Source organism: Colius striatus, chromosome 2 (genome assembly GCF_028858725.1).
Source record: "Colius striatus isolate bColStr4 chromosome 2, bColStr4.1.hap1, whole genome shotgun sequence".
NCBI lineage: Eukaryota > Metazoa > Chordata > Aves > Coliiformes > Coliidae > Colius > Colius striatus.
This window is the reverse complement of record NC_084760.1, coordinates 10891143-10916664: the sequence shown is the minus strand read 5'-3', so window position 1 is coordinate 10916664 and position 25522 is coordinate 10891143. Positions and strand designations below refer to the sequence as shown.

General features: G+C 41.3%; 2 protein-coding genes and 1 long non-coding RNA gene across 7 annotated transcripts in view; 2 read left to right on the top strand and 1 right to left on the bottom strand.

Annotated features, from left to right (window-relative positions):
* The first annotated feature begins 253 nt into the window (after positions 1 to 253).
* RIPPLY2 (ripply transcriptional repressor 2) lies at positions 254 to 2805 on the top strand. Its single transcript, XM_061991064.1, is given in 4 exon segments — positions 254 to 270; positions 272 to 547; positions 688 to 771; positions 2598 to 2805. Coding segments are annotated over 4 exon segments (543 nt in total). The 3' UTR covers positions 2764 to 2805.
* A 754-nt stretch (positions 2806 to 3559) lies between these two features.
* On the bottom strand, positions 3560 to 4393 carry LOC133624950 (uncharacterized). The gene is made up of 2 exons (XR_009818211.1): positions 4008 to 4393; positions 3560 to 3834 (listed from the first exon to the last, which is right to left on the bottom strand). It is a non-coding gene; the product is annotated as an uncharacterized LOC133624950 (long non-coding RNA).
* Positions 4394 to 4480: 87 nt separating this feature from the next.
* The window catches only part of LOC104558989 (cytochrome b5 reductase 4), a 35993-nt gene continuing 14951 nt past the window's right edge, over positions 4481 to 25522 (top strand). For 2 of the 5 annotated variants that reach the window (XM_061989492.1, XM_061989489.1), the window contains exons 1-10: positions 4481 to 4604; positions 5867 to 6020; positions 9188 to 9288; positions 11644 to 11728; positions 13372 to 13413; positions 16821 to 16875; positions 17678 to 17735; positions 17840 to 17933; positions 19184 to 19216; positions 19898 to 20020. In XM_061989492.1, coding sequence (XP_061845476.1) covers positions 4530 to 4604; positions 5867 to 6020; positions 9188 to 9288; positions 11644 to 11728; positions 13372 to 13413; positions 16821 to 16875; positions 17678 to 17735; positions 17840 to 17933; positions 19184 to 19216; positions 19898 to 20020 — 820 coding nt within the window. In that variant the 5' untranslated portion in view covers positions 4481 to 4529. Of the gene's footprint in view, positions 4605 to 4759; positions 5043 to 5274; positions 5407 to 5866; positions 6021 to 9187; positions 9289 to 11643; positions 11729 to 13371; positions 13414 to 16820; positions 16876 to 17677; positions 17736 to 17839; positions 17934 to 19183; positions 19217 to 19897; positions 20021 to 25522 lie in introns of those variants that run through there. The other 3 variants (XM_061989493.1, XM_061989494.1, XM_061989490.1) reach the window with 3 other exon arrangements.

The following is a 25522-nucleotide window of genomic DNA, read 5'->3' as shown; positions in this document are numbered from 1 at the left end:
GGCCGCGCTCGTGGCAGGCCGACCCCTTTCACCGGGGAAGGCGGGCGCCCTGGTCACGTCCCCGGCGTGGCCTCGCCCCCCGCCCCGTTCCCACGGCAGCTGCCATGTGTCTGCTCAAGTGCGATTAACACGGACTTGCCAAATCCCCCCCGCATACACCCCTCCCCACCACGGGCCATTTGGGGCATGCACGCGCCCCGTGTTTACACAGCGGCGCCTTCGCGCGGAGCCGTTTTGTTGCCGGCGCTGGCAAATGAGCCGGGGGAGGTGGGCTCCGAGCCCCGCGGCGGCCGCAGACCGCTATAAAAGCCTCCGAGGCCCGGGCGGGCAGGCTAGCGGCCGCGGACCGGCGGAGCATGGAGGGCGGAGGGACGGGCTGCGGCCGCCCCCGCCCGTCCCCGGCGGCGCTGCCTCCGCAGGGGCACTCGCCCCTCTCCCGATGCCCCCGCGGCGGAGCGCGGACCGGCGCTGCCCTGACGGCCCTTCCCGCGCTACGTAGGGCCGCGCCCTTCTGGAGGCCCTGGGTGCCCGAGGCGGGACGGCGAGGCGGCAGCGGCCGCGGGGCCGGCACCGCCGCGGTGAGTGGGGCAGGCAGGTGGGCGGGGGGCTGCGGCGGAGCGCCTGCCGCCGGCACGGCCGTGGGAGCGCCGGCGGAGGGCCGTGTGCCGCGCCGCAGGGCTGACCGCTCTCTCCCTCTCCTCCTCAGCCTCACAGCCCCCGAGGGCTGGCGGAAGCCTCTCGGAAGCTGGCGCAGTACACGCACCCTGTCAGGTAAGCGGCCGCCGGTCCCCGCGGGGAAGCGCCGGGCTGCAGCGGGGGAGGCCCGGGCCTCTAGCTCCCGAGGGACCGGGAGGGACAAACCCCTTGCTCGGCGGTGCAGCAGTGCCAGGCTGGCCAAGCACTCCCTCCCCCTGTCCTTTTTGTTCCCACCTATATATTTATGTAGACATTCAAGTGCCTGGGGAGCGATTCAGCCATCGACTGACTGATGGCTCCTTGGGCAAACGATTGCTGGCACTTGTAGATTTAGGACAAGATGTTGACATGTTTCTGTGATGTGTGACTTAGCCATGTTATATAGTCATACGTGGCTGGTTGGGTTGTTTTGTTGTTGCTGTTGTTGGTTTGTGTGGTTTTTGTGGTGGCATGGTTAGCTGAAGCACCTTGGCATTCCTTCCTGTGCCCAGGATTAAAAAAGGAGGGGGGAGGAGGGGGTTAGTCCTTGGCTGCCTGGCTGTGCAAACCTCCAGTGTCCTCCAGGTGCAAGGAAGCAGGTGCAGGCATGGGAAAAGACTGGCAGGAGGGGAGAGGGTATGGACTGACTTAGCCAGCATTGCTGAGGAAAATACCTATCTACTGATTTGGTGAAGGATAATGATAGTCTCTGCACTGTCAGTCCTGAAAAGGAAATAAAGCAAGCATCTACACTTGAATCTGCAAGACAGTCTGTATTCAGAAGCAGCACGAGTAGGTATTGCATGGTGCTTCAGGTAATTTCACAGGGTACTCTTCCAGACAGGATGCAGCTTTCTCCCAAATCTAGGCTCTGATCCTTAAAATACTGATGCACAGACTATCTGAGCGATTGCTCCCTGACTTCACCATGACTGCTCCCATGCTTAGGTATGAGTGAGGGCAGCAGGGAACACTGGGAATGAAGAGATGTTATAATAAAGCAAGTGCCAGTTAACTTTGTGCTGCAAAGGAAGCAGCATTCTATTAAGAGTGGCCTAGAAAGCACTTTTGATAAATGCTAAAAAACTATCTAGTTCTGTTTCTCGATGTATTTCTATTATAACCAATCTGTCATCAGCATTTTCTTATGTTGCAATGTGTTAGTCTCATAGCTCTTGGGACTTCTGTTGTCTTTCTCTTCCAGCTACTTCCAAACTGGGGATGCTAGCGGAAAAGGAACTGTGGAGTATATTAATTGCAGTGTATTATCTCACTAGCTGATAGGCCTTTGTAACCACAATATTATCAGAGACTTTTATGTTAACTTCTGGATACAACACAGACTACTGCAAAATTGAGACCCACAGGGCATCTTCTGTAAGGAGATGGTTAGATGATTCTTAGAAAGATGGGGTGAAACACCAGGTTCTGATTGCCCTAGACCTTTATTGTTCCTTTTGCTTTGAGATTTGTCTCACTGTTGCAAACAGCTGCCAAGGTTAGGGATGTTCATGAACAAAACTAGTAACTTAATCCAAATATATTGGGAATTTGATACTCATTCTGTTCCCTAGGAATAATTCCAGTGAGAGCAGTGCCGCATGGCTCAGATCCCATTGGTGGTGTTAATGAAGTACTGGAGTGGGGAGTTTCAGGTGCAGTGGATCTTGGGCTTCCAAGTAGTTTTGCTGCCAAACTAGCACTTTAAGTGCATCTTTATCTCTTCAGATGAAAATACAGAATCCAGATAATATCTTTTTCCTATTTAGCATTTTTTTCTGTTTAAATATAGAAAGCACTTGAGCATCTGACGAAAAACTGTAGGGTGCTTGTCAGAATCTGATGTTTCTTGTCTGCCAGCCTATATGTAATACAGCAGAATATGTAATAACAATAAGCAAACCTATGTATACTTGTTTCAGACTATTTTGGCCCAAGTCAAGATGCTATGATTACTTATATCAGGAAGCTGAAGCACTTCTGAAAAACTTTCCAGTTCAAGCTACAATTTCCTTCTATGAGGACTCGGATAGTGAAGATGAAGAAGATGAACTGGAACAAGACTCAAGAACAGAATCAGGTTGCTGATTGCAGGAAAGGCCAATGAAACTTCTAAGACTTAACTTAAACTTAATATAAAAATGTATTATAGTATTTTTAAAGCTAATTTATTTGTATGTAAGTTATTCTTAATAAAACTGAAATGTCTTGTAATTTTATCTGAGCCTTTTCACTTTGTTCTATGCCTGTCAGGGAAGGTATTAAATACTATTTTTATCTGAGGTCCTGTATTTTGTAGACTATAATTTGGATGTCAGTTGTAGGAGCAGAGAATGGATGCCTTGCTTTAAAGGGCTCTAGGGTTATGTGACTCCCTGAAAATTTGAGGACACAAGGAAAGCTTTTTCATTGTGGTTTAGTAAGCTCCATGTGGAAAGCCTATCAAGGACTCACTGGAACAAAGTAATGTCGTGCCTGCTGTTACAATGGAGCTTAAAACATGGAGAAGTGATATAGCTCTTTCAGATGGAGAGAAAGGTCCAAATTCTACTTTAGGTTCTGCTTTTAAAGAAGGTATTTGCCTTAAATCACTCATCCTTCCCCAGCACTCATGAGCTCCCTAGCTCAAGAGATAAGGAACATGGAGAGTCCAGTGGAGGGCTACCATGATGATGAGGGGAGGGGAACACCTCTCTGAGGAGAAGACACGGAAACCTGGGACTGTTTAGCCTGGACAAGATTGATGAGGGGAACCTTATCAACACTTGTAAATATCTAAATGGTGGATGTGAGGAGGAGGAGGTGATACTTTTTTTTCTGTAGTGTCCAGTGATAGGACATGGGGTGATGGACACAAACTGGAACACAACAAGTTCCACTTAAACACAAGGAAAAATTTCTTTATTGTCAGGCAGTCCCAGCACAGGGTGCCCAGGGAGGTTGTGGAGTCTCCTCTGGAAGTTTCCAAACCATCCTGGATGCGTTCCCATGTTACCTGATAGAGGTGAACCTGCTTTAGCAGGGGTTTGAACTCTGATCCCTAAAGCTCCCTTCCAACCTCTACCACTCCATGATTGTGATTCTCTCTTATATACATGAGCTATATTGTTACACATAAATACAGTATGAAACCATCAGTTTTGTTTGTAAAGTGGAGATCTGGAAAAGAGAAAAAGGTCTCATATAAGTTATTTTGGTTTGTGAGTTTAAGATAATGGAAACAAACGTTAGTAATCATCGCGCAGGCCAAAGCCCCGCATGAAACAACAAAATATATCCCAAACTTTATCTGCAATGCCAGCGCCTCTGTCAGGTACAGCTTGTGTACGTACCCGAAGCTCCCCTCGCCAGAGTGCGGATGCGCGGCAAGCCGCGCTGCCTCAGCCCGGCACCAGCCTCCCTGGAGCGCCGGCACCCTCGCCTCTGCTCCTAGGGACCGGGAAGGAGCAGCCCCTCACACACCGCCCTCCTCACCCTTTCACCTTCGCGGCGTGGGTAGCAGCGATGGGGCCCATGGGAATAACCTTCGTGCTCGACCAGCACACCTGGCATCGGGAGACTGCGACACCACCTCCAGTGCAACGGGAGACAAACTCCCCAGGGAAGACAAACCGGCGGCACGCGGCGCCATCCCCTCAGGGCCTGATACCGACGTGCCCACCCAGGCGCGGGAGCGCGCACGGACCAAGATGGCAGCAGGGCGGCCCAGTCCCCGGCGCCTCCCAGCCAGCCCCTCCCCCGGGCGCGGCGGCGGCGCCGGTACCGATAGGCCGCCGCGGCCGCGCCTGCGCCCTGTGCCGGATCGCCCCGCCCAGCCGCCCGCCGGGGCGCAGGCCGCGGCCCGGGCCGGCAGGATGTTGAACGTGCCGCCGCAGGCATTCCCCGCGCCCACCTCTCAGCAGCGGGCGGCTGCGGCCGGCCGCGCCAAGGTACGGACGGGACGGGGTAGGACGGCCGCGGGGGTGGGGGTCAGCCGCAGCCGGCGCTAGGGCCTTTCCCGGCTCCGAGCGCTGTGGGACTGCTTGCCCCCCTGACGGCGGGGCTGCCGACGTCCGTCGCCCAGGGCGGGTGGAGGGCGCGGGTGCGGGTGGAGGACGAGGCCCCCGCGTGGGGCGGGTGTGTGGTTCCCCACTTCGGTCCGTGCGGCTGGGCGACCCGGTCTCGATCAGCGGAGCTGCCGTGGTGTGCCGGTCAGCCTCCTGTTTCGGCCGGGGCAGGATTGTCTTCATGGCCACCTCCTTTGAGGGATCGCGTACTCCTGTGAGCGCTGAAGGGACGCGGCGGCTGTGGCAGAGCTCCCAGGCGAGGGGCTGGGTCTACTCCGCTGCTGGAATATACTTCGTACTTCTCGTTTTTAGAAGGCGGAGGTGATAACTGTTCCTGCACTGCCTTGCCCGGCTGTCTTGGGGTTCCTCCTGCGCGAAGTCAGAGGCTTTCAGCTTGCATTGACTGCACACAGCTTACGCTTTACGTGTTGGGTGGTGGTTTGGGGGGCACTAGATGTTTGCAAACCCGTACTTGGACTAAAGAAGCATGGAGTGATGTGTGTCTATATACTCTTCAGTTTTCCCACTTCTGATTTTGCTGCAGTTTTGGAAGACCTCGATTCTTTAACCCTTCGTGTTAGAGTCTGGATCAAAAAAGTTCTTAGTCTGTGGTGCTGTTGACCAGGAAAGTGTTAGACACCCTGAAGGTCTTGCCTCTCAGGGCAGGCTATGGCTAATACGTCTGGTAAGCTAGAAGACTTCAGGTCTAGCTTTCTCTTGGTGAGATTTCCAGTTGCTGTAGGGCTTGCAGAAAGTCTTTATGAATGGTGTGAAGATGAGCTCTTCTACCTTGTCCTGCCTGACCATGATTTTCAAATGCCTTTTCTATGTTGCTTGTAAGTTTCCAGGCCATATCTCAAATCATGCTGATACAAACTTTTTCCTTGATATCTGCAGTTGCTTTGGGAAGAGTCATCTAAACATTTGTTGATGGTCAATAATTCCTTTGTCTGGGTTACTAGATAAGACACTTCCTTAATCACACTTCACTCTGAGTAGGGCTCTCAAATATCAGTGAAGAATACCAGTTGTGTTATTTCTTCATTTTTTTTCCCAAGTCCTTCTAAGGAGCTTAGAAAAGTGTATTGAATGGCTCATTCTTCCTTTAGAGTTGAATAATGTTTGTACATTTGTTCTTTTTTCAGGTACCTTTAAAACCAGGAAGGAGTCTCATGGATTGGATTCGCCTAACTAAAAGTGGGAAGGACTTGAATGGTTTAAGAGGGAGGTTACTTGAAGTGACAGAAGATGAGCTTGCTAAACACAACAAAAAGGAGGACTGCTGGATATGTATAAGAGGTTGGTTGTTGTGACATTGCCTCTACATTTTTTTTCTCCTGTACCCACAAACCATTAAAGCCCAAACAATAACCCCAAAAGCCACACCCCTAAACAAACTCTACCTTTTCTATGTTTAGGCCAGGTGTCTCCTGACATAACTGGACAGAGGTTTGAACAAATTAGAGATTTTTGTGTCAGATTTTTTTTTGTCTTTCAAGCCTTTCTTATCAGGTCTTCCAGCTGGGTATATTTTACACTCCTTTTATATCTGTATATCAACATAATGAAACATGAGATTGTAGATGATGCCTTGAACAACAAGGGCTTAATGAGAATAAGGCATTCAAAATGCTGACGTGTCTTGGAGAGTTTAGTATTCTTTGCAGTTGTCTGTTTTTAGTGATTGCTTTGAAACATCCAGAGATATGCAAATATTTTAAATGTTACTTATTTCCCTAAGGCCATTCTACAAGTTTAAGTTAGCAGTCCCACATATTACTTCATTACATTTAACAAGGCAAATTTTAGTCTAGATAAGAGGAGACTGTGGGAGCATCTCATTAATATTTACAGATATCTAAATGGTGGGTGTCAGGAGGTTGGGGCAGCACTTTTTTCTGTTGTATCCAGTGACAGGACAAGGGGTAATGGAAAGAAGCTGGAACACAAAAAGTTCCATTTAAACATCAGAAAAAACTGTTTGACTGTTGAGGTGAGGGAGCCCTGGCACAGGCTGCTCAAGGAGGATGTGGAGGCTCCTTCTCTGGAGGTCTTCAAAACCCACCTAGACATGTTCCTGTGTGACCTGACCTAGGTGGTCCTGCTTTGGCAGAGGAGTTGAACTAAATGATCTCTGAAAGTCCCTTCCAACTCCTACTGTTCTATGATTCCATGAAATGACATTTGACACACAGAGCAATTGTAATCTCTGTGTAGCATAACAAATATATCTTCTGTTACCAATCTATTTATGTTACTACATTTAGGTCATTTTAACTTAAAAGTTGAAAGTATTGTATGTTGTTAGTGATTGTGTGAAAGGTGGTTTGCAGCAAGAACTCTGGCTGCAATTTTTTTATTGCTGAAAATTAAATTCCTTCTTGTCTTTGAGAAAGGAGTAAAATGTTTCTTCTCCAATCATTTAGAATCCAAAATACTTAAAATATCACCTTATTTTTTTATAACAGGACTTGTATGAAGATTAAGATCAGAGTAGCTAATGTGACCTTTCTCTAGGAAGATACTTCCTCTAGGTTCATTTAGTGATAACTTTGATCTGATAAGGAACAGCATTGGTATTTGATGTAATATCATCTCTGAACTCCAGCAACAGAAAGTTAAGAATTTCTGAACAAGTGACTGTGTTTTTGTTTGGTGTTAAAGGGGATGAGATGGAAAATAAGGATAAAATGTCATTCAGTACTGGCTTTTCAACAAAATAATAGATTGTTAATGCTCTATGTGCTGCTTTTGCACATGCTAGCAAGACTATAGTGGGAGGAGAGCTAAATTAGGCTTATTTAGTGTTGAGGTCTGCTCTTTTTCTCTCTCTCAAAAGGGCCCTCTACTACTGCAGACAGAATCACTGCTCAAAAACACTTCTGTTTTGTTCTTAATCTCTTATTCCCCGTTGACTGCATCTTTGAGGTTGCTTTTTACAAGACACTTCTGCATTCACCTTGAAACATTTCCCTCTCTGCTTTTTCTTTGTTCTAGAACTACTAGTGAAAGAACAGCATAACTGAGGATCCTGGTAGATTAGCTGTAGAGCTGATACGTGGACAAGTAGTAAAATGACATCACTGTGGAAAAGCTAAATGAGATATCTACATTGGTTATTAGACTGTGTGTCTATAAGAAAGAGCAGGAATTAATGAGAGAGAGGTAAAGTAGGTAAGAGCTAACTTTGTGCAAAAACCCAGTAAGATGGTCATCAAAGAAAGCCATCATATAGGCCACAAATCATATATAAAGTGAGATATCAGGCACATTAAAAAAGTGTGGAGAGTATATAAATAAGATTCATTTTGCTTCTGCAAGTCTCATGGTAAATTGGGACTTTGGCTAATATTTAGGAGGTTCTAACTGTAGATGTTTGTGTTGTATTCTGTGTGTGCAGTAATCAGTACTGCACACAAGATGGCATAGTTAATACATCCAACAGAAGATCAGGTCAGTGGGATATGTAAAGACCCTTCCTCTTCTACCTGGGATGGTTATTCTTACCAACTAGAGTTGTCTCAAGTATGTCTCCTCCCCACCCGGAGCTGAATGCCTCCCTCTCCTTCTGAAGTAATTACTGTATGTGTTAAAAGCTTCTTATAAAAGCACCAGCACACTTCTGGTAGCATAGTGTTTTGGTGACGGATTTTTTTGGTAATGTTTTTTATTTAGTATCTTTAAATATTCTGCTAGGGAAGCCTGCAGTAGTTAATGGCAATATATCTATAGTTAAAGGTGTTTATAGCTGCATTCTCCAGGCTCTAATTACTTTGTTTGCATAGCAACAGTAAGTAGACTTCATCATTTCAGACCTGTGAAGAAGCATTGATTTTTCTCCCTGGAAATAATAAGGATAGCACTTGTGTAGAGAGAATGCCGAGCCCTTTTATTGGGACAAATTTGATATGAGAATTGTAAGCTTTTAATTGAGCATAGTAGGTTTTTGTGTTGCTGAAGAATGAAAGTTTTACTGCTGCTGGTAGTAGTTCTTAATGGGAGACAGTTGATTCCCATGGACGTTTTCTTCTGTAGGCGATAGGGAAATGGCTTTGACAGTGTTTCAGAGGAAACTCAATGGTAAGGGAGAGTCAAAACAATTCTGTACACTAACTGGCTCAATTTTATGTATCTGCTTAAACCAGCCTCTGGTTCTTTTACTCACTTAGCTAGGTACATCATGTTCAAGGTTTAAGTCTTTAACCCTACAGGTTTCTTCAGACATTCACTGAAACAAGTGGTATAGCATTGTAGGATTGGCATCTCCGTGTAATAAGATATGTCTTGTGCCTTATATGATTCCATAACTTGCTTTTGTGAAGTCATACTGTTTGTTCCAAAGATGTCTCCTGTTTGTCATTACCATGTTTAATATACACCAAACTTTCCACTGATTTTGGAGATAGATGTGGTTGTAGCAGTTCTAGAAATACTGCTCACATATTTTTATATGTCATTTTCTTCAGGATTTGTATATAATGTCACACCATACATGGAATATCATCCCGGTGGGGAGGATGAACTAATGAAAGCAGCAGGAACTGATGGTACAGATCTCTTTGATCAGGTGAGAACAGTTGGCAGTGAATGACACTTGCTCACTGAAAAATATTTGGAAAAAAAGGGATGTTTTCTGATCATTTTTAGGGCATTCCAGTGGAAATGGTGATTTGAACTTTTTTATGTCTAAGGGTGGGTAATGGGTTACTGCTCAGAGTGGCACTTAACGTGTGCTGAAACAGGCATGTAGTTTAAACTCTGTACCAAAAGACAGTAATGAAAATGTCACTTTAGGTTGTTAGAATTATGTTTCAATTTAACCATTTCATTAAATTATTTTGTAGCAGAAGTAGCAGTAAAGCTAGGAACAACTTGAGATACCACCTTCTTAATATTTACAAATATCTAAATGGTGAATGTGAGGAGGTTGGGGCAGCACTTTTTTCTGTTGTGTCTAGTGACAGGACAAGGAGTGATAGAAAGAAGCTGGAATACAAAAAGTTACATCTAAATGTAAGAAAAAACTATTTCCCTGTTGAGGTGAGGGAGCCCTGGCACAGGCTGCCCAGGGAGATTGTGGAGGCTCCTTCTCTGGAGATCTTCAAAACTCACCTGGACATGTTCCTGTGTGACCTGATCTAGGTGGACCTGCTTTGGCAGGGGGTTTGGACTAGATGAGCTCTAAAGGTCTCTTCCAACCCCTATGATTCTCTGATAAGTTACTAAAACTAATTACTGTCATTTGAGGGGCATTTTCTTCTGAAAACTTTCTTTTTGAAAAATACTTGTAGTATTCTTTTGTCTATTAACTTGACACTAGCAAAGTAGTTGACACATCAGCAAAGTACTAAGAAAAAATACTGAGGCTGTTAAGTGTGTTTGTGTGTAGCAAACCTTAAGATGACAGTTGATCTCTCCTTTACAATTTCTTCAAGTATTTTGAAATGACTCAAAAAATAAAGGATCTGCAGAATGGGTGTGTTTTCTACACAGGATTGCTTCCAAACCCAATCCTATAAAAGGTGAATCGCTGTGTTGGTATTTCTTAGAAACAGATATTCTTTGAGTCAACTTTGCTCACAAGATTTGCCTGAGAAGCTGGGAAAGAGCAGAAAAGAAAGGTCTGTTTGTGAAAGGAAATCTGTTACATCTTTAACAAAGATAAACTTGAACTAAAGTTTATCTTTGGTTAATCTTTTTACAAACAAAGCATTGGGTTTTGGCATAGGTCTCTGGTTTCAGGAATTTCTCTGCTTAGAGTTAATCCATATCAAGTTGTGTTTGGTAACTCTATGGCTGGATCGCTCTCAAGTATCCTAAGGTACTCAGAAACAGCAGTCTTGATGTCAGAAATATTTGGGGAAGCACCTCAAGTTGTTACTAAGCTCAGAAACATACTTGCAACATTTAATTGTTTGGTGTTTTGTCCTGGGATTGGAAAGCAGTGTTCACATCCTTAAAATACTCTGTTCATATTTTTGTTTCTGGCTGATATCTTTCTTGTTCCGGTGGCATTTCCTTTAGTATCCCCTCTATTTTAGCATTCTGTGTCTGTTGGATACTGATCTCTTAAGACTTTAGTAAGTTGATAGTGTTTCTCAAATTTCTGGAAAAATTAACTGTCATTCTAAGTCCTTCATTTGTTTCTGTTACCTGTATACAGGGAAACTTCAACTTGTGGATGGGATTCTTTATCTCATCTGCTTAGCATGACCAGTTGAAAGTTTTCATTTTTAAGTCTCTACATGCCATTCAAATTTATCACAGAATCTGAAAGGTTGGAAAGGATCTTGAAAGATCATCTAATCCAAACTCCCTGCCAGAGCAGGACCACCATGCAGCACTTTGATTCTCTTTCTCATGATATTATCTTGCTTGTCCTTTCAGAGTTGGCTTTTCTGCCATCCATTTGCTCTGCAAGTTCTCCAGTTTTGGTCTATAAAGCTGCTGCTTTTTCTTTACTTTATTTGACCTTCTGAAATAGTTAATTTCCAAATCAGTGATTGTAAGACAAAAACAAATGGAAATACACCAGCTTCACAGGAGATGTTCACATGTCTAAACTGTTGTTCTTTATCTTCCTTCATCCATTTTCCCTTCACTCCTATCCAAACTTGACTCTCCTGGTAAAGGCAAGGTCTTTATTCTGTTAATTGTATAGCATACATCATAAAAATACTCTTCTGAAATACTTTTTGTAGCTCAAGGTTCTAATGTTCAGATACTGCAAAGCATAAAATTAGTAAATTAAACTACGGACACCTTATCATGGTCCTGGTTTTTTTCACTTAATTGCATGCTATCTGTAATAGAAATAAAAAGTACTGGACAAAACCACTGTACAAAATGGACTTTTGTATTTTGGTGCATGATACAACAACAAGTATTACAAATTTTATATGAACATGTTTTATTCATACAGGTTCATCGCTGGGTGAATTATGAATCGATGCTGAAGGAATGTCTGGTTGGGAGAATGGCTGTCAAGCCATTTGCTGCTCCAAAAGGTGAAGGTTTTTTTAAGAATTAAACAATTTTTATTGCCCTTTACTACAAAGTGATCTGGGAATGATGAGAAATCCTAAATCATCGTATTTATGAGGAGAGCCTCTATTCTAGATATGAAGGCTGTTGCATAGGTTCAGTCTTCTCATTAATCTTCAGCTATCTGCTGAGTTTAACTACTTTGTGCATAGAGACTTTTGTTAAGTCGTGTACTGCTACATTTCATCTTTTGTTTTTAGTCGTCAGAAAACAGATGTGTATGTGTGTTTATCTGCATATGTATGTAGAAGGAACTAGGGTATTTTTCCCCAAGATCCCTATTTTTTCTTCTAATTCCAGGGGACAAACTGTCATAGGCAGCTCACTCATCTTGAAATAAAAGTCAGCATTTTCAGTCTGGTGATTTCTGTACCAGACAGGTCTGGCGAGTTGCGTATATATCAGTGAATTTGAATACACTTCATGAACAGTTGTCCATTGTAGAAGGACTAGATGATCTCTAAGGTCCCTTCCAAACCCTACCATTCTGTGATTCTATGAAGCAATTTCAGTTTCTTCTCTCCTTTTTTTCTCATGTTATTGAAAAAAATCTCAAATCACTAGCACAAATGTCCCTGCACTGGGCTCTCTCCAGCAGTTCCCTGTCACTCTTGAGGTGGGGAGCGCAAAACTGGACGCAGAACTCCAGATGAAGACTCACCAGTCGAGAGGAGAGGGGGAGCAGAACCTCCCTCAAGGTGGTTCTTCATGCATCCCAAGATGCCATTGGCCTTCTTGGCCACAAGGGCACATTGCTGGCTCACAATTAGTCTGTTATCAACCAGGACTCCCAGGTCTCTCTCACAGAAAATGGGCCTTCATATTGGGATATTCTGAGATATGCAATGTAGAGAAGGCAAAAAGGAGCCTGGGTAGATCCAGAGGACTAATTTCACCATAGATTTACTGTGAGCAGAAGGATATGTTGACTGAGTGGTGCAGGGCCTTTCCCTTCCAGTTGAGCACCTTAGATATGAATTGATGCTATGTAATCCACTTGCTTGGTATTTTTCTTCTTTTATTTTGCTGAAATACTGTTTTATAGTATTTGTGTGTTTCTTTGGAGTATTTGCAGCATACTGTAGATTTAGTGGAAAAACTTGGATAGTAACTTATCAGATAAAATCATTTGACAGAAGGAGCTTATACAAAGATTTTCCTTTTCCTGATTTTCTTCCAAAGAATAGGTTTAAATTTCAAAGGATTTATTTGATCATATTCTGTATCTACTACATGTAGTCAGGAGGCAAGAGTCATCAAAAGTCTGACAGATTTAGAAAGCTTCTTAGCTGTGAAGTTTATAATTGCACAGGATAATCTGTGATGTTTAGGTGCCAGTGTTCTTGTCATACCCTTTAGTTCTATCTAACTTTTAGCATTTTTAGCATAGTATTTTTTTAATTAAACAATCTTTTGGAATCTTTTTTTTTTAAATCAGTCGTGCAGTTATTTGACTTCTTAATGTCTGAAGCATCCTGGTCAATCTTTTAACATTTTGGAAAGTTTATTTGGAGATCTTTAGTTTGACTTGTTTCTTTAGTAAGATGTGTAAAAGTACTGTGTATCTTCTTAGTGTTGTGCTTGTTTTTTTTCTTAATGCTTGTAGAGATTCCTTCTACTCTGTCTGAAGAGAAGAAACAGCTTAATGGTGAGTGAATTGGAGAGTGAATTTTAAACATATTTGAATATTATTGAATGAGCAGTGTTTATACAGAACCTCAACATCAGATTCAAATATAGTAATCTGTGGAAATTACAGAAGGTAAAATCCTACTCAGGTATTGTGAATTCAGAGTTTGAAGGTGGTGTAAGACTGCAGTAGAGTAGTATAGGTTAGGGATGTATGAGATGGACAATCTTTCTGCCTGAGTCAGACAAGATAGGTCACAAGTTATTGTGTGCTGTAAAATTTGCCACTACAAAATTGCCAGGCTTTTTTATCCTTCTCTATACCAGAAAAGCTACGTGGGCTGGAGCAGCAGAGACAAGACAAAATCTTGAGGAACACTTAGAATGAGTAAGTCTCTACTGAAAGCCAGAAGGTCATAACTGGGAAACAAGTTGAAGTGGAGGTGATCTAGCTGATCTCAGTATGACTGAACTGTTTAAGCTGTGAGTGTGACAATGACTGGGCTTACAACTATTGTAATAGTAAGAGAAGCAAGAATAGTCCTATGAATGTATGAGGAGATTGATGGAGAAGCAGTAAAGCTTTCACTGAACCTTCCTTGAGTACTGGAGGTAGCTTTGGTTGCTAGTGATCAAGAACTAGACATGTGATTTTGATGCTTTTGGAGAAATGTTACAGACTGATTAGTCATATTAGTGTAAGAGGCTTCTTAAAAGAATATGGCTTTAGAATAAGTCCCATCAAATCAGGTGCAATGGGGATGTTTTGATGGAGCAAATAACGTGAACATATGTGAAGGGAAATAATACAATTGGAACTCAAGGCTGGCCTATTGGCATGAGAGGAGACAGGTGCAAATGGTCATGGAAGAGGCTGAAACTTGGGACAAGAAGCCTAGAGCAGTCAAATTTTGGCGTGGTAGGAGAAGCAGAAACCTAGACGTCTCTTGAGATGAAGTTAGAAGGTTCAAGTCTCAGGGTGGTGTCCCAGCAAATCCAGGTATTGTGATGGGAAGATAACTTACTCATGCTTTCTCTGGTGAATTTGAGTTTCCTCAGTATCCTTTCATGTATCCTGTGCTCTGGCAGGTGACCATTTTGGTGACCTTTCCCTGGGTTTTATCTTGTATATCAGTGTCTATCCTGCACTGGGGAGACAAAACTGAACACAGCATTCCACAGTCTCACAGATGCTGAACAGAGAGGAAGGATCGCTTCACTTGAGCTGATTGCTGTGCTCTTGCACTGGATAAAGTTCTTCGTTACCACAAGGATGCAGTATCTACCCAAGTTTGGCTTGTGTAACAAATCCCTTGAAGTTTTTCTACAAAGCTGCTTTCTACCCAGTCGGGCCTCATGCTTCTTTTATTGTAGCAGGTTATGTATTTGTTTTTCTCCAGGTACAAAATTTGGCATTTGCCTTTGAGCTTCATGGAGCTTTTGTCAGCTCATTTCTTTAGTCTGGCTGGGTCCCTTGCAATGGTAGCCATAACCTTTTGTGTTTCGACTGCTTTTCAGCATTTGGCATTGCTCATGTAATTCCTGACACTGGGTCAGTGTGTGCCCTTCAGGTTACTAATGATAGTGTCAGTGGTACCTGTTCCCTAGGGAATACCAACTGTAACTAGCCACAATTTGGACATTGTCCTGCTGATCACACTTTTCTGTGACTGGCAGCTCTACTCATTTTCCATCCAGATTGTAATCCACCTCTCAAACTCAGTTCTCTCCAGGAGGATAATGTAAGAAACTCTTACCACTAGCCTTGCTATGGCATGGGATTCTGCAAAGCAGTTCCTGAAACAAGCTGAATTTCACTCTTGTAAGATGCAGAGTCGTAATTCTGCTATTCATCTTGGACACCTTAAACTCCTTGTTTTCATGCTGCCGTCGGCCTTTGGCCTCACCACCAGCATTTCTTTCTTTGTGACCCCCATGACCAGTAGAGCAATTTCCTTAGTTGATTCATGGATCATCTGAATCATTTTTTTGTTGCAGTGCATCATTTTATTTTTACATGGCATCTTACAGTATTTTAGAATAATTCATAAATTACTTGGTTCACCAGAGCATTCTGATTTATTTTGGCTGTTCATATGTTTCTGTTGACCTGCAAAAGCAAACAGGGGTGTGTATAACCATGAATTCTCATCGGTGGAGGCCAAATTAAGTGTATGATGTGTGTCCTCAAGAAAGGCTTAGCCTTTGAGAAGGCTTTTATCATTAGGTGACAGCTTTTCTTTTGCAATGATCTGACTGCTCTGTCATTTAGCTTCCTGGGCAGCAGCAGATGGTGTGTACTTAGGGGTAATTAAGAATCAAATAATAAATAATTCCAGTGAGTTGTAATTGCTTTGGGTTAATTCCCTCATCTGGATGATCAAATAGTTTTGACAGACTGGATTAGACCAGAGTGCCTCTCTTTTTGGTTTTATCCACTTCCCACATGGTGCAACCACTCAATTACTGTGTTTCAGCTTGTAATCAATCTACAAAACTTCTGGGCATTTACAAGATAATGATCTAGTTATCTGAGAAGTTATAGATTGTTTTATGCATAGCTGTTTCAGACTTGCAAGGTTTGTCTTTGAATGGGTTGGAAACCAGCACCTACCAACTGTTCTCTTAGACCTCTGCCTAACCATTGCCCAGGACAGCTCTTGCTGTTCATGGAGTGTTATAAATCATGCTATGCAGCTTCCTCTATCATTATTCTATATAACTTCCCTGTATTGGAATTGATGAAGGATTACATTTGCTTTTGTCTGTCATCTGTGTTTTTGCCAAATATGTTCAGTTTCTATTAGGCCAGAGATTAGTACAGTTTATGTTTTCAAAGACTTACCAAGCGTTGCCTCCCAGCAAAGGTTTTCTCCAGGCAGTTTTATGTTGTTTAATAATTTGAGTAACTGACTTTTGGGAACATCTCTAGCAAAGTACAAAGTAGAGAGATTAAGGCTGATACCTTTGCATAATGTGAAATTTACTTGGGATGTCTGGTCTAACCTAATTCACTAATTGAATTTGTTCATATGAATTGTATAAACAAATAGTTCTGTTAAAGGAAATTCATTCAGGTAACCTTTTTTCTATGCTTCGCTATTAGAAAATGTGAAAGCACAAGCTAATGACGGATGAAACTGAGCCCAGGAAGGGTTGTGTGCAGGGGTTCTGTGTTGTATTGAACTCTTTAATTTCTAAAATAGAATTTCATGTTCTAGGAGCCTGCTGTCCAAGACAAAGTGATGAATAAAAACAAAATTTAAAAAGCAGATGGATAATTCTGTCTATCTGTGGAAATAAAGCCACTAAATACTGTGGAGGGATATACAGAACATTGGATTTTAAAAACCCACACAATCTCTGATTAGGATTTCTTAAGTGAGCATCACAGCAAATATTTTAATGATCCTCTGCTTTTTATAGGTATGCTTCCTGAGAAGAAAGTACTGGCTGCTTCTGCTAGAGATTTAACTCCAAGGTCATCATTTCTCTTTCATTGTCTGTTGAATGTTCTGTTTAATGATTCTGTCCAGTTCCTTAGTAAGTGCAAGCAACTTCTGTGATTAGTTTTTGATGTTTCAGCTTAATGAGTATATATCGTTACTACCACCTTACAAGTAGGAAAGTTGAGGTTCAGTTTTAAACTGCTTGCCAAAGATTGTATTAATTATATAGGCAGATGCTGACACAAGGTTCTCAGCCTGCTCTGTTGGGTTCTAACATTTGCCTTGCCTTGAATCCTATACAAGTGTATGGTTTGTATTTGCAGTCTTCTTAGCCTTGCTTTTGAGAAAGCTCCTGGAAAGCAATTCCAACTGGACTCATTACTTTTTTTGACTCTAGTTAGTTTGTCCATAAACGTTTGAGTTGGCATTCCTTGAGGAAGTACTTTGTATCAAGCTGGAATATATTAAGATGTGATAGCTATATTCAAGTTCGTGATACATAAAGGAAAGCAGGAAAACCCCACCGTGTTATGCCTGCTGTTGTCACTGAAATATCATGTTACTCCATGACACTTTGAGTTGGTGACGTTCAGTTTTTCCTTTTGCATCAAGATCTCCTGTGAATGTGTAATTTCTGGGCTAGTTACGTGCAGTCCTGTAAAATCTTGTGGCAGTGCTCCCCAAACCATTCTGTCTTTATTCCTGTGTGTGTCTAGCATGTTCTGGTGTGTGACTGAAAGGTCTGCAGCCTCTTTTTATGACTGCTAGTTAAATAAATCTTGGTATGCCCCAGAAAGACTCTATTTTCTCTTTCATGTATTTTTTGTTTTACAGTTATGACTGGTTCCAAACAGATAGTTTGATCACCATTGTCATATATACTAAGCAGAAGGTAAGAGTATTTTATGAAAGGGAGAATTACAGCATCTAATTGTGATCCAGCTTGAATTCTGGGAGAATTTTCTTAAGAAACTCTTTTTTCGTTGCCTATGAAAGGATATGAATGCAGAGTTGGTGATAGTTGACTGTGAAGACAAACGATTAAGGGGAGAGATCATTGTGGATGACCACTCCTATCTTCTAGAAGTTGGTAGGTACTGCAATTTTGCTATTGAAAGTACTGAATTCTCATTTTACCTTATTAAAACCTTCTCATCACACTATATGCATTTTACATATGCCAAATCATAGAATCACAGAATAGTAGGAGTTGGAAGGGACCTTTAGCGATCATCTAGTCCAACCCCCCTACTAAAGCAGATCCACCTAGATCAGGTCACATAGGAACATGTCCAGGCAGGTCTTGAAAACCTCCACAGAAGGAGCCTCCACACTCTCCCTGGGCAGCCTGTGCCAGGGCTCCATCACCTCAAGAGGGAAATAGTTTTTTCCTTGAATGGAACTTTTTCAGCTTCATGCCATTACCCCTTGTCCTGTTGCTAGATACCATAGAAAAAAGGGATGTCCCATTCTCCTGACACCCACCCTTTAGATATTTGTCAATGTTAATGACATCCCCACTCAGTCTCCTCTTTTCCAAGCTGAACAGCCCCAGTTCCCGTAGCCTTTCCTCATAAGGAAGATGCTCCAGTCCCCTGATCATCTTGGTGGCCCTGTGCTGGACTCTCTCCAGCACTTTTCTGTCCTCTTGAGCTGGGGAACCCAGAACTGGACACAGGACTTAAGATGAGGCCTCACCAGGGCAGAGGAGAGGGAGAGAAGAACCTCTATTGACTTGCTGGCCGCACTCTTCTTGATGCATCCCAGGATGTCATTGGCCTTGACCACGAGGGCACATTGCTATGTTATTCCTTTGTCATTAGAGATTTAATACTTTAAAGTACCTTGAAGTGAAGGTATTGCATTTTTAATCAAATCTTCTTCTTTTGATCACATATTCATTTGTATCATTAGTGTCATTAAGAAAGCAATGTAAAAGTTGTGTAATATTTATCTTCAGGTGTGTTTTCGATGGTTAATAAAATGCCTTTATTCAAAGTGGCATGATTCCTATGTGACCTGATCTAGGTGAACCTGCTTCTGTAGGGGCGTTGGACTAGATGATCTCTAAAGGTCCCTTCCAACCCCTACCGTTCTATGATTCTGTGATTTAGATAAATGCAGATTGATAGCTTTATGTGAGTCAGTGTTAAAAGCAATGATGAAAATTACACCTTTAAGCCTGCAGAAGTCATGAGTGGAATTTCAGGACCAGATAAAGATGCAAAAGGTTCTAGGCTCACTAGTTCACTCACTAGTCCTATCCTTAAGCTGTATGTATATATGATAACTAGAATGTAATTATGTTTTTGCTTAATACAGAGTTTGTTTCTGTTTCAGACTTGGATCATGCAGTTCAAGAAGACATGACTGGTACGTTTTGTCTTTTGCGGCAGTTCTGTATCTCTTCTAATATCAAAATGTGGAACTTCAGTTTGTTGTTCTGACTCATGAGGTACTTTAGAGTTTTACTTGCCACCAGCTTCTGACATGGTCAGGTCAATCCATAACATTGACTGATTGTATTTTTTTACGTGTTAGCATTTGGGCCCGTTTGGGCTTGTTACTTTCAAGTAACAAGCTGATGTTGGTCTGACCCCTCAGAGCATGATGAAATGTTAAAACGACTAGAAATTAGTTCTCTTGTGTATTTGTAAACTGTTCTTTTCTTAGACTGTGGTTTTCTTGGATTTAATTATTCATTCAAATGGCCTTGAAAAGAAAGGAAGTAGTAAATAGCAGTTACTGTTTTACTGTGAAAGAAGACTCTGAATTCATGAACATTCTTTTTGAACAGGTGGGCTGTTAAGCTTTTCACAATGTAGTTAAGATATATTGTAAATAAGATATATTAATCATGCATATTAAGTTAGTGCTTGTTCTTTTAAATGCATTGTAAATCTATAAAGAGATGGCTAGAACTACATTTGATTTGATATTCTAATTTAACAGATTTATTGCCTTGAGAAATAACTAATTTTTCTAATGTTTCATCATGATGGAAGAGCTGTTTCTTTGGCACAAAGTAACCATGTTAAATGTTTTCTCTTTTAGTAAATATTGCTGCAAAAGTTGGGAAAGTAGAGATTATCTTAAAGAAAAAGGATAACATTCACTGGAAAATGCTGGGACAACCCTTGGAGAGTCATAATACGTTTATCAAACGCACAGACAGAGGTAAGTTTTTTCATGGCCACATTACTAACTGTTTTAAGACTTTTTGGAACTTGTCATATTTGTTTTCTCCCAGGATTTTCTTTTTCTGTAGTCGTACCTTCATGTGTTTCAGCAATGTTGTCTGGTCTTATTGAAAGCTACTCAGGAGTTCTCCTTTGAAAGGTTCAGCTTAGAGGGTGTTGCGTTGGGGTTGTCTTTTGCTTTGCTTTGGTTTATTATTTTTTGTCCTGGATAGAATTGGGGGGGTTTAGGCTTGCAGAAAAACTGGAAGAACCTAATAGGGGAAGGTTAAGACTGCTTGAATGTTGTTACACCTCATGGCTACCTGTGTGCCTAATATAATTTCTGTCCCTATGAAAACCTCAGTAGACCCTGAGGAGATAGTGCATGGACTTGTAATGGTAGTAAAGGAACAAAAACCTCCACTTCCAATTGTTCCTCTAGAGATATAGTATCATTTTTCAACACTGTAATGTTGTTCCAGCATTCTGCATCTTTGTAACTTGAACTAGGACTAAGTAAGAGACTTCAGCCCACGTTGATTTCAAAGCCAGGTCTGAATGAGCTGAGGTGTTTGCAGGAAGCAGTAGATGTTACATAATGTGTTCATTTTGTGGTAACAGAATAGTATGAACTTGATGCAGCACCAAAGTGTATTACTTGCTCTGATCACTGTGCTTTCACCTCAGCCATAAAATTTATGTGTTGGAAATCTATGTCTGAAAAGAGCAGGTGGAACAGCTGGCATAAGGTTTATTGGGATTTGAGTGTGAGCAGCAGAAGCAATACCAGTGTTTTTAGTAGTGCCTTGTGAGAGCTGCTTTGCTTCTAAGACCTAAATTGAACAGTTAAAGCTATTTTACAGCTTTACATCTGGTACTTATGTGCAGGACTATATAGAGGGTAGCACAGATTTATTGCCTTAAATATTCTATCTTTTTTCACTTGGATTTATGTATCTTCCATTGTTTAAATTTTATTTCCAATGGATGTGAGAATCTTGTCTCAAGATAGTGTAACTGGTAATTTCCACCTCAAAGTACCTGAAAATCTGTAACCAGATGGGAAAGTAGTTATGTTATCTTGTTATACTGTTTTTATTTATTTATTTCAGTTGTTTTGTATTTGTAGTTCTCTTTGTAAGTTGCTGACACCTTCTATGTGCACTTGCAGTTTAGTGGCAAGATTATTCTGAGACCTTGCATAACAGATGCTTATGGGAGCACTGATGTTTAATTCCTCAGGTTTTTCTCGTCTCAGAGTTTTTCTGTGGTATTTCCTTGTGTATTGATCACATCTTCCTTTGTGTTGCGAAAACAGGAAGAAGGGCTGAAAAATAGGCAGACTTGACACTTGAAAGCTTAACTTGAATTTGTTACTACTTGTTCATATGAGAGTTCATGCATGAGTTTGTACAGAGGAGGTGTGTTATCACCACACCACTCTCTCCCTCTCTTCTAAGCCCTGTACTTTTAAGGGGTTTTTTTGGCTTGGTTTTTTACAACAGCTAGTTCTAAATTCTACAAAAGAGCGATGAAGCTCTTCAGAAGCAATGGCATAAAGCAGAGTTGATCCTGGAAACCTATGAAAAAACAATTAGCATAAGCCCCTGTTTTCTTCTCCTTGACTTGGGAAAGTCACGCTGCCTCTGGACTGGAAAATTCCTGTGAGTTGAAACTAACATTTTTGGCCAGTGTATCTGTTAGTTAATTTCAGAGAGCTACACTGTATCTTAGGATGCATCAATGGATTCGGAAAGATACTCAGTACTGCTTCTGCTCCTTAAGAAGGATAAAGTGTGTAGTTTTCTGGAGGGATAATTATACCCAACACTGTTGCATAGGAAGTACAATTCAATGTAATTAGATTGTCAGTATAAGGAAGTTGGTGATATTATTCTTGGCTAACTATTATGAAACTAGTCATTGGGAGACATAAAGAAAAACTAATGGTCATAGTTCTGGCATCCTGTGATATTTAAATGTAGTATTAGAAAAGGTAAGGTAGAACCTTCTCACTTAAACCCAACCAACCACACAGTACAGTGATAGAGTGCAATTTTCCTCATTGATATTAAGACATAATTTCCTTCTTTGCCCACTCGTGAGGGGATAGGTTGTGGTCACCACTGTATATCATGCTTCTGTATCAAGGTGGAATTCCAGATGGGTCTTACAAGTGACAGGCAAGCATTGTAATACTGTTACATAGACCTGCAGTTTATAAAAAATTGTTTAAAAAGCCATCAACTGGAAAAATGTTTTAAAAATAGATTTTGGTGAGGAATTATTTTTTTTAAAGAGTTTAACTTGAATTCCAAATGTCTTCATTAGTCTTGGCTGGTAAAAACAGATGTTTTAGACTTTGATTTTTCTGTATTAGTGTGCCAGTTGTTTTTGTGGAAAAACTTAATCTTGACAAATTTAGAAAAATAAATAGCTTCCCTGCTGACCACTTCAATGAAACTTCATTGTTGAGTGCACATCTGCTCATGATGTGCCTACAAAAGACTTCTTGCTCTGAATAAGAAAGCACTGCATGTACAGGAAGAACTATTTCTGTGTATCCAAGGCTTTTGTTTTTGACTTGTGGATAACTGTAGAGCTGTAGTTCTGGTTAACAGAAAGTGAAGCTTTCAATGATTTGAATTTATTACATTTTTTTACATATTTTCTGGTTCTTTAACAGGTTTAGCCAATAGAATGAGCAACTGATGTTGAGGCCATATGTGATAATACCAAATATCTTTGTCCTGAATTTTGTTTCTGCACAGTAAAAATGAAATCTAAGGGAGAAATTATGTAGTGTGTTTAGAAAATGTTTTATGATGACTGCATATGTAAAGGCAGAACCACATGCAAGTGCAAAACTGATGCATTGGTAGGAATGACATACAGGGAGGCAAGGGGGACAGGGTGCGTGTATGTGTATTTTTCCCCAGGGAGAATAAACTCCGCTTCTTCCTTCTGAGTTCAGAAACACTTTCAGACCTCTATTTTGGCAAGTAACCTAATAACCCATTTCTGCTCTCCTAAAGATTGTGAAACTCTAGGCAAATGCTTGGAGGGTTCAGTAAATTATCAAGATGATGTTGCCTCTGAGGACTAAAATGTGCTATTTCTGTTACATGCAGTGGTTTTAGTCCACTAAAGTGGAAGATCATAGGTTTGGGGTTTTGTTGGAAGTAATAAAAGGGAGCAGAATGCTGATGTAGCATCTGAAGTGTGTAAAGCCAGGCTTGTGTGACAGTGTGCTATTTTACTGCATAGCCAGGGAAGATTTCAGTGTAGATTCAGTGAAAACTTAGGGAAAGAAGGGCAACCATCTGGAAAGACCATATCTGACCTTTTTGGATCATAGGAGCTACCTTGTGAAATCTCTAACTGAAACACTTGTGAGGGTAGTGATAAATTGATGGTCAGCATCAAGGGTTCATGCTGCTTTGAACTCTCAAGACTGGGCTGCTTCCATCTGCTATGTGGACTGATCACCACTGCCTTGGCACTAACACTTCTTGGGGTTCCATAATCAAGTAACCTGAACAAAAGGATTTCAGCTGGCTGATGGACAAAGTTGGAATGGTACATACTTTGAAACTCTGCCCCTTAGCAAGTATGAGGTTGCTGCCATAGCTTTACTAGGATTGTGTCTAACAAGAAGCAGCATGAATTGCCACTGAAATCTGTTCATTGAAGAAGCAGGAAACGTCATTCACAGAGAAATACTTCGCTTTCAATTCCTTTCATAATGTGGAAGAACACAAGTAAAAGGACAATGCTCTCTAGAAAGTATCATCTGTGCAGCAGTTCTGTTAGTAAAACTCACTTTGTACGCATATGAATTCAGGTGCTGTAGTTCTTGATTCCAGTAGAGGAAGAAGTTGGGTTTAGAGAGGGACATCTCAAGCCTGTGATTGTATAAGGTTTATGTGGCAGGGTTTTGGTAGTGGGAGGAGGGCTGCAGGGACATCTTTGAGATCAAGTGCTGTGATACTGACACTTGATGTCTGCAGAAGGTTGATTCAGACCTAACCTCCTCACTAACTTCTTTCTCTACTTTGAAAATCAGGATTTACTACTGGGCACTTGTGTCATGCTCAAGAATTGAGAGAGCAGTGCCCTTTGCTCAAATATAGTAGTAAATCATATGACTTTGGCATCTAACATCATTTGACTTCATGGGCTGCTGAAGGCAACTATTCCCCTTCAACTTGCTACTAGAGACTGGTGTTGAAAGGCTTTTCAGCATTGCCAGTTGATTTTGCTTGTGGCTACAGATTTAGTGGGACCACTGATAATGAACTAGTTTTATTTAATATGTCAAAGAGGACAACCCGAATGAAGAATTTGCTTGGACCTAGAAAGGTCTGACTTTTGAAACGTCAGACTGAGTGAATCAGGACAAAAGTTCTGTATGGCAAATTAAAAAGAAAAAGGAGGAAGTAAAAGTAGGTTGATTACATATGGAAAGGTTGGAATTTGTCAAGTTGGAAAGGTCAGAAAACTGTCAGGGAGCAGTGAATCAGTTATTAATCAGTTTTTTAACTTCTTTCTCAACTCCCAAATACCTTGGAAGAGTATCAGCTGATCAGTGTTGTGGACTATACTACCAACCTCCCATATATCTTCCAAGTAATTTTTAAGTCTGAATAATGTACAGCAATCTTAGTGTATTTATTTGCATACTTTGCAATCTTACTTTCCAAAACAGTAGTAGAATGACAAATAATCAATTTTTAATAAAATTTCTTTTATGTAACTGGAGAGCTGCTGTTTTGCTTCAGGATTGGTATGAAATGGAATTACTGACTTTCATTTTTCAGGACTGTCAGCATTCTTTTGGTACAGGGGAAATGTTTACCCAATCAAAATAAGCAGTTTGTAGAATGTTAAATGAAAGATAAGATAAAATATTAGTGAAGAAAGATGTATTCCATGCCAGAGGCTTTCTGTCATGTCTTTGCAGGTGTTTTAGTGGATAATTCACTGTAGGTGTTTGAATGAATTAAGAAAACAAGTGTACACAGAAAAATGCCATGGCTCACCTACTGTAGCAATAGTGGTATGTAATGAATTTGATGCTCATTTCATGCACAAATTGCATATGTAGCAGAGATTTAGCAACCTTGAATGCATATTTCCAAGCATAACTACATGTATTTAGATACTTGACCCTTCTAGCAAAGATTATTTATCCCCTTGGGAAAAAAGCCAATTAGAAAGAAGCATGGCTGAGCTGGAACATCCTGTTTAAACAAACATTTAAGAATATTAAACATTTTGTGGATAAATATTGTTTGTTGGAAAGCTCTTATTTGTTTAAGTGTTTTTTTTGTTTGTTTTGTGGCTGAATTGACAGGCTGTGATCCTGTACTTATTGAAGATGGGAATGTTAATAGTGATGGCTGTTCCTTCAGGCAGCAATTGCCCGTGTTGTTACAGAGCATTCTGTAACAAATCTCCAGTTGTCTTGAACTCTTCACCTTGGTTTTAATGCAGAATA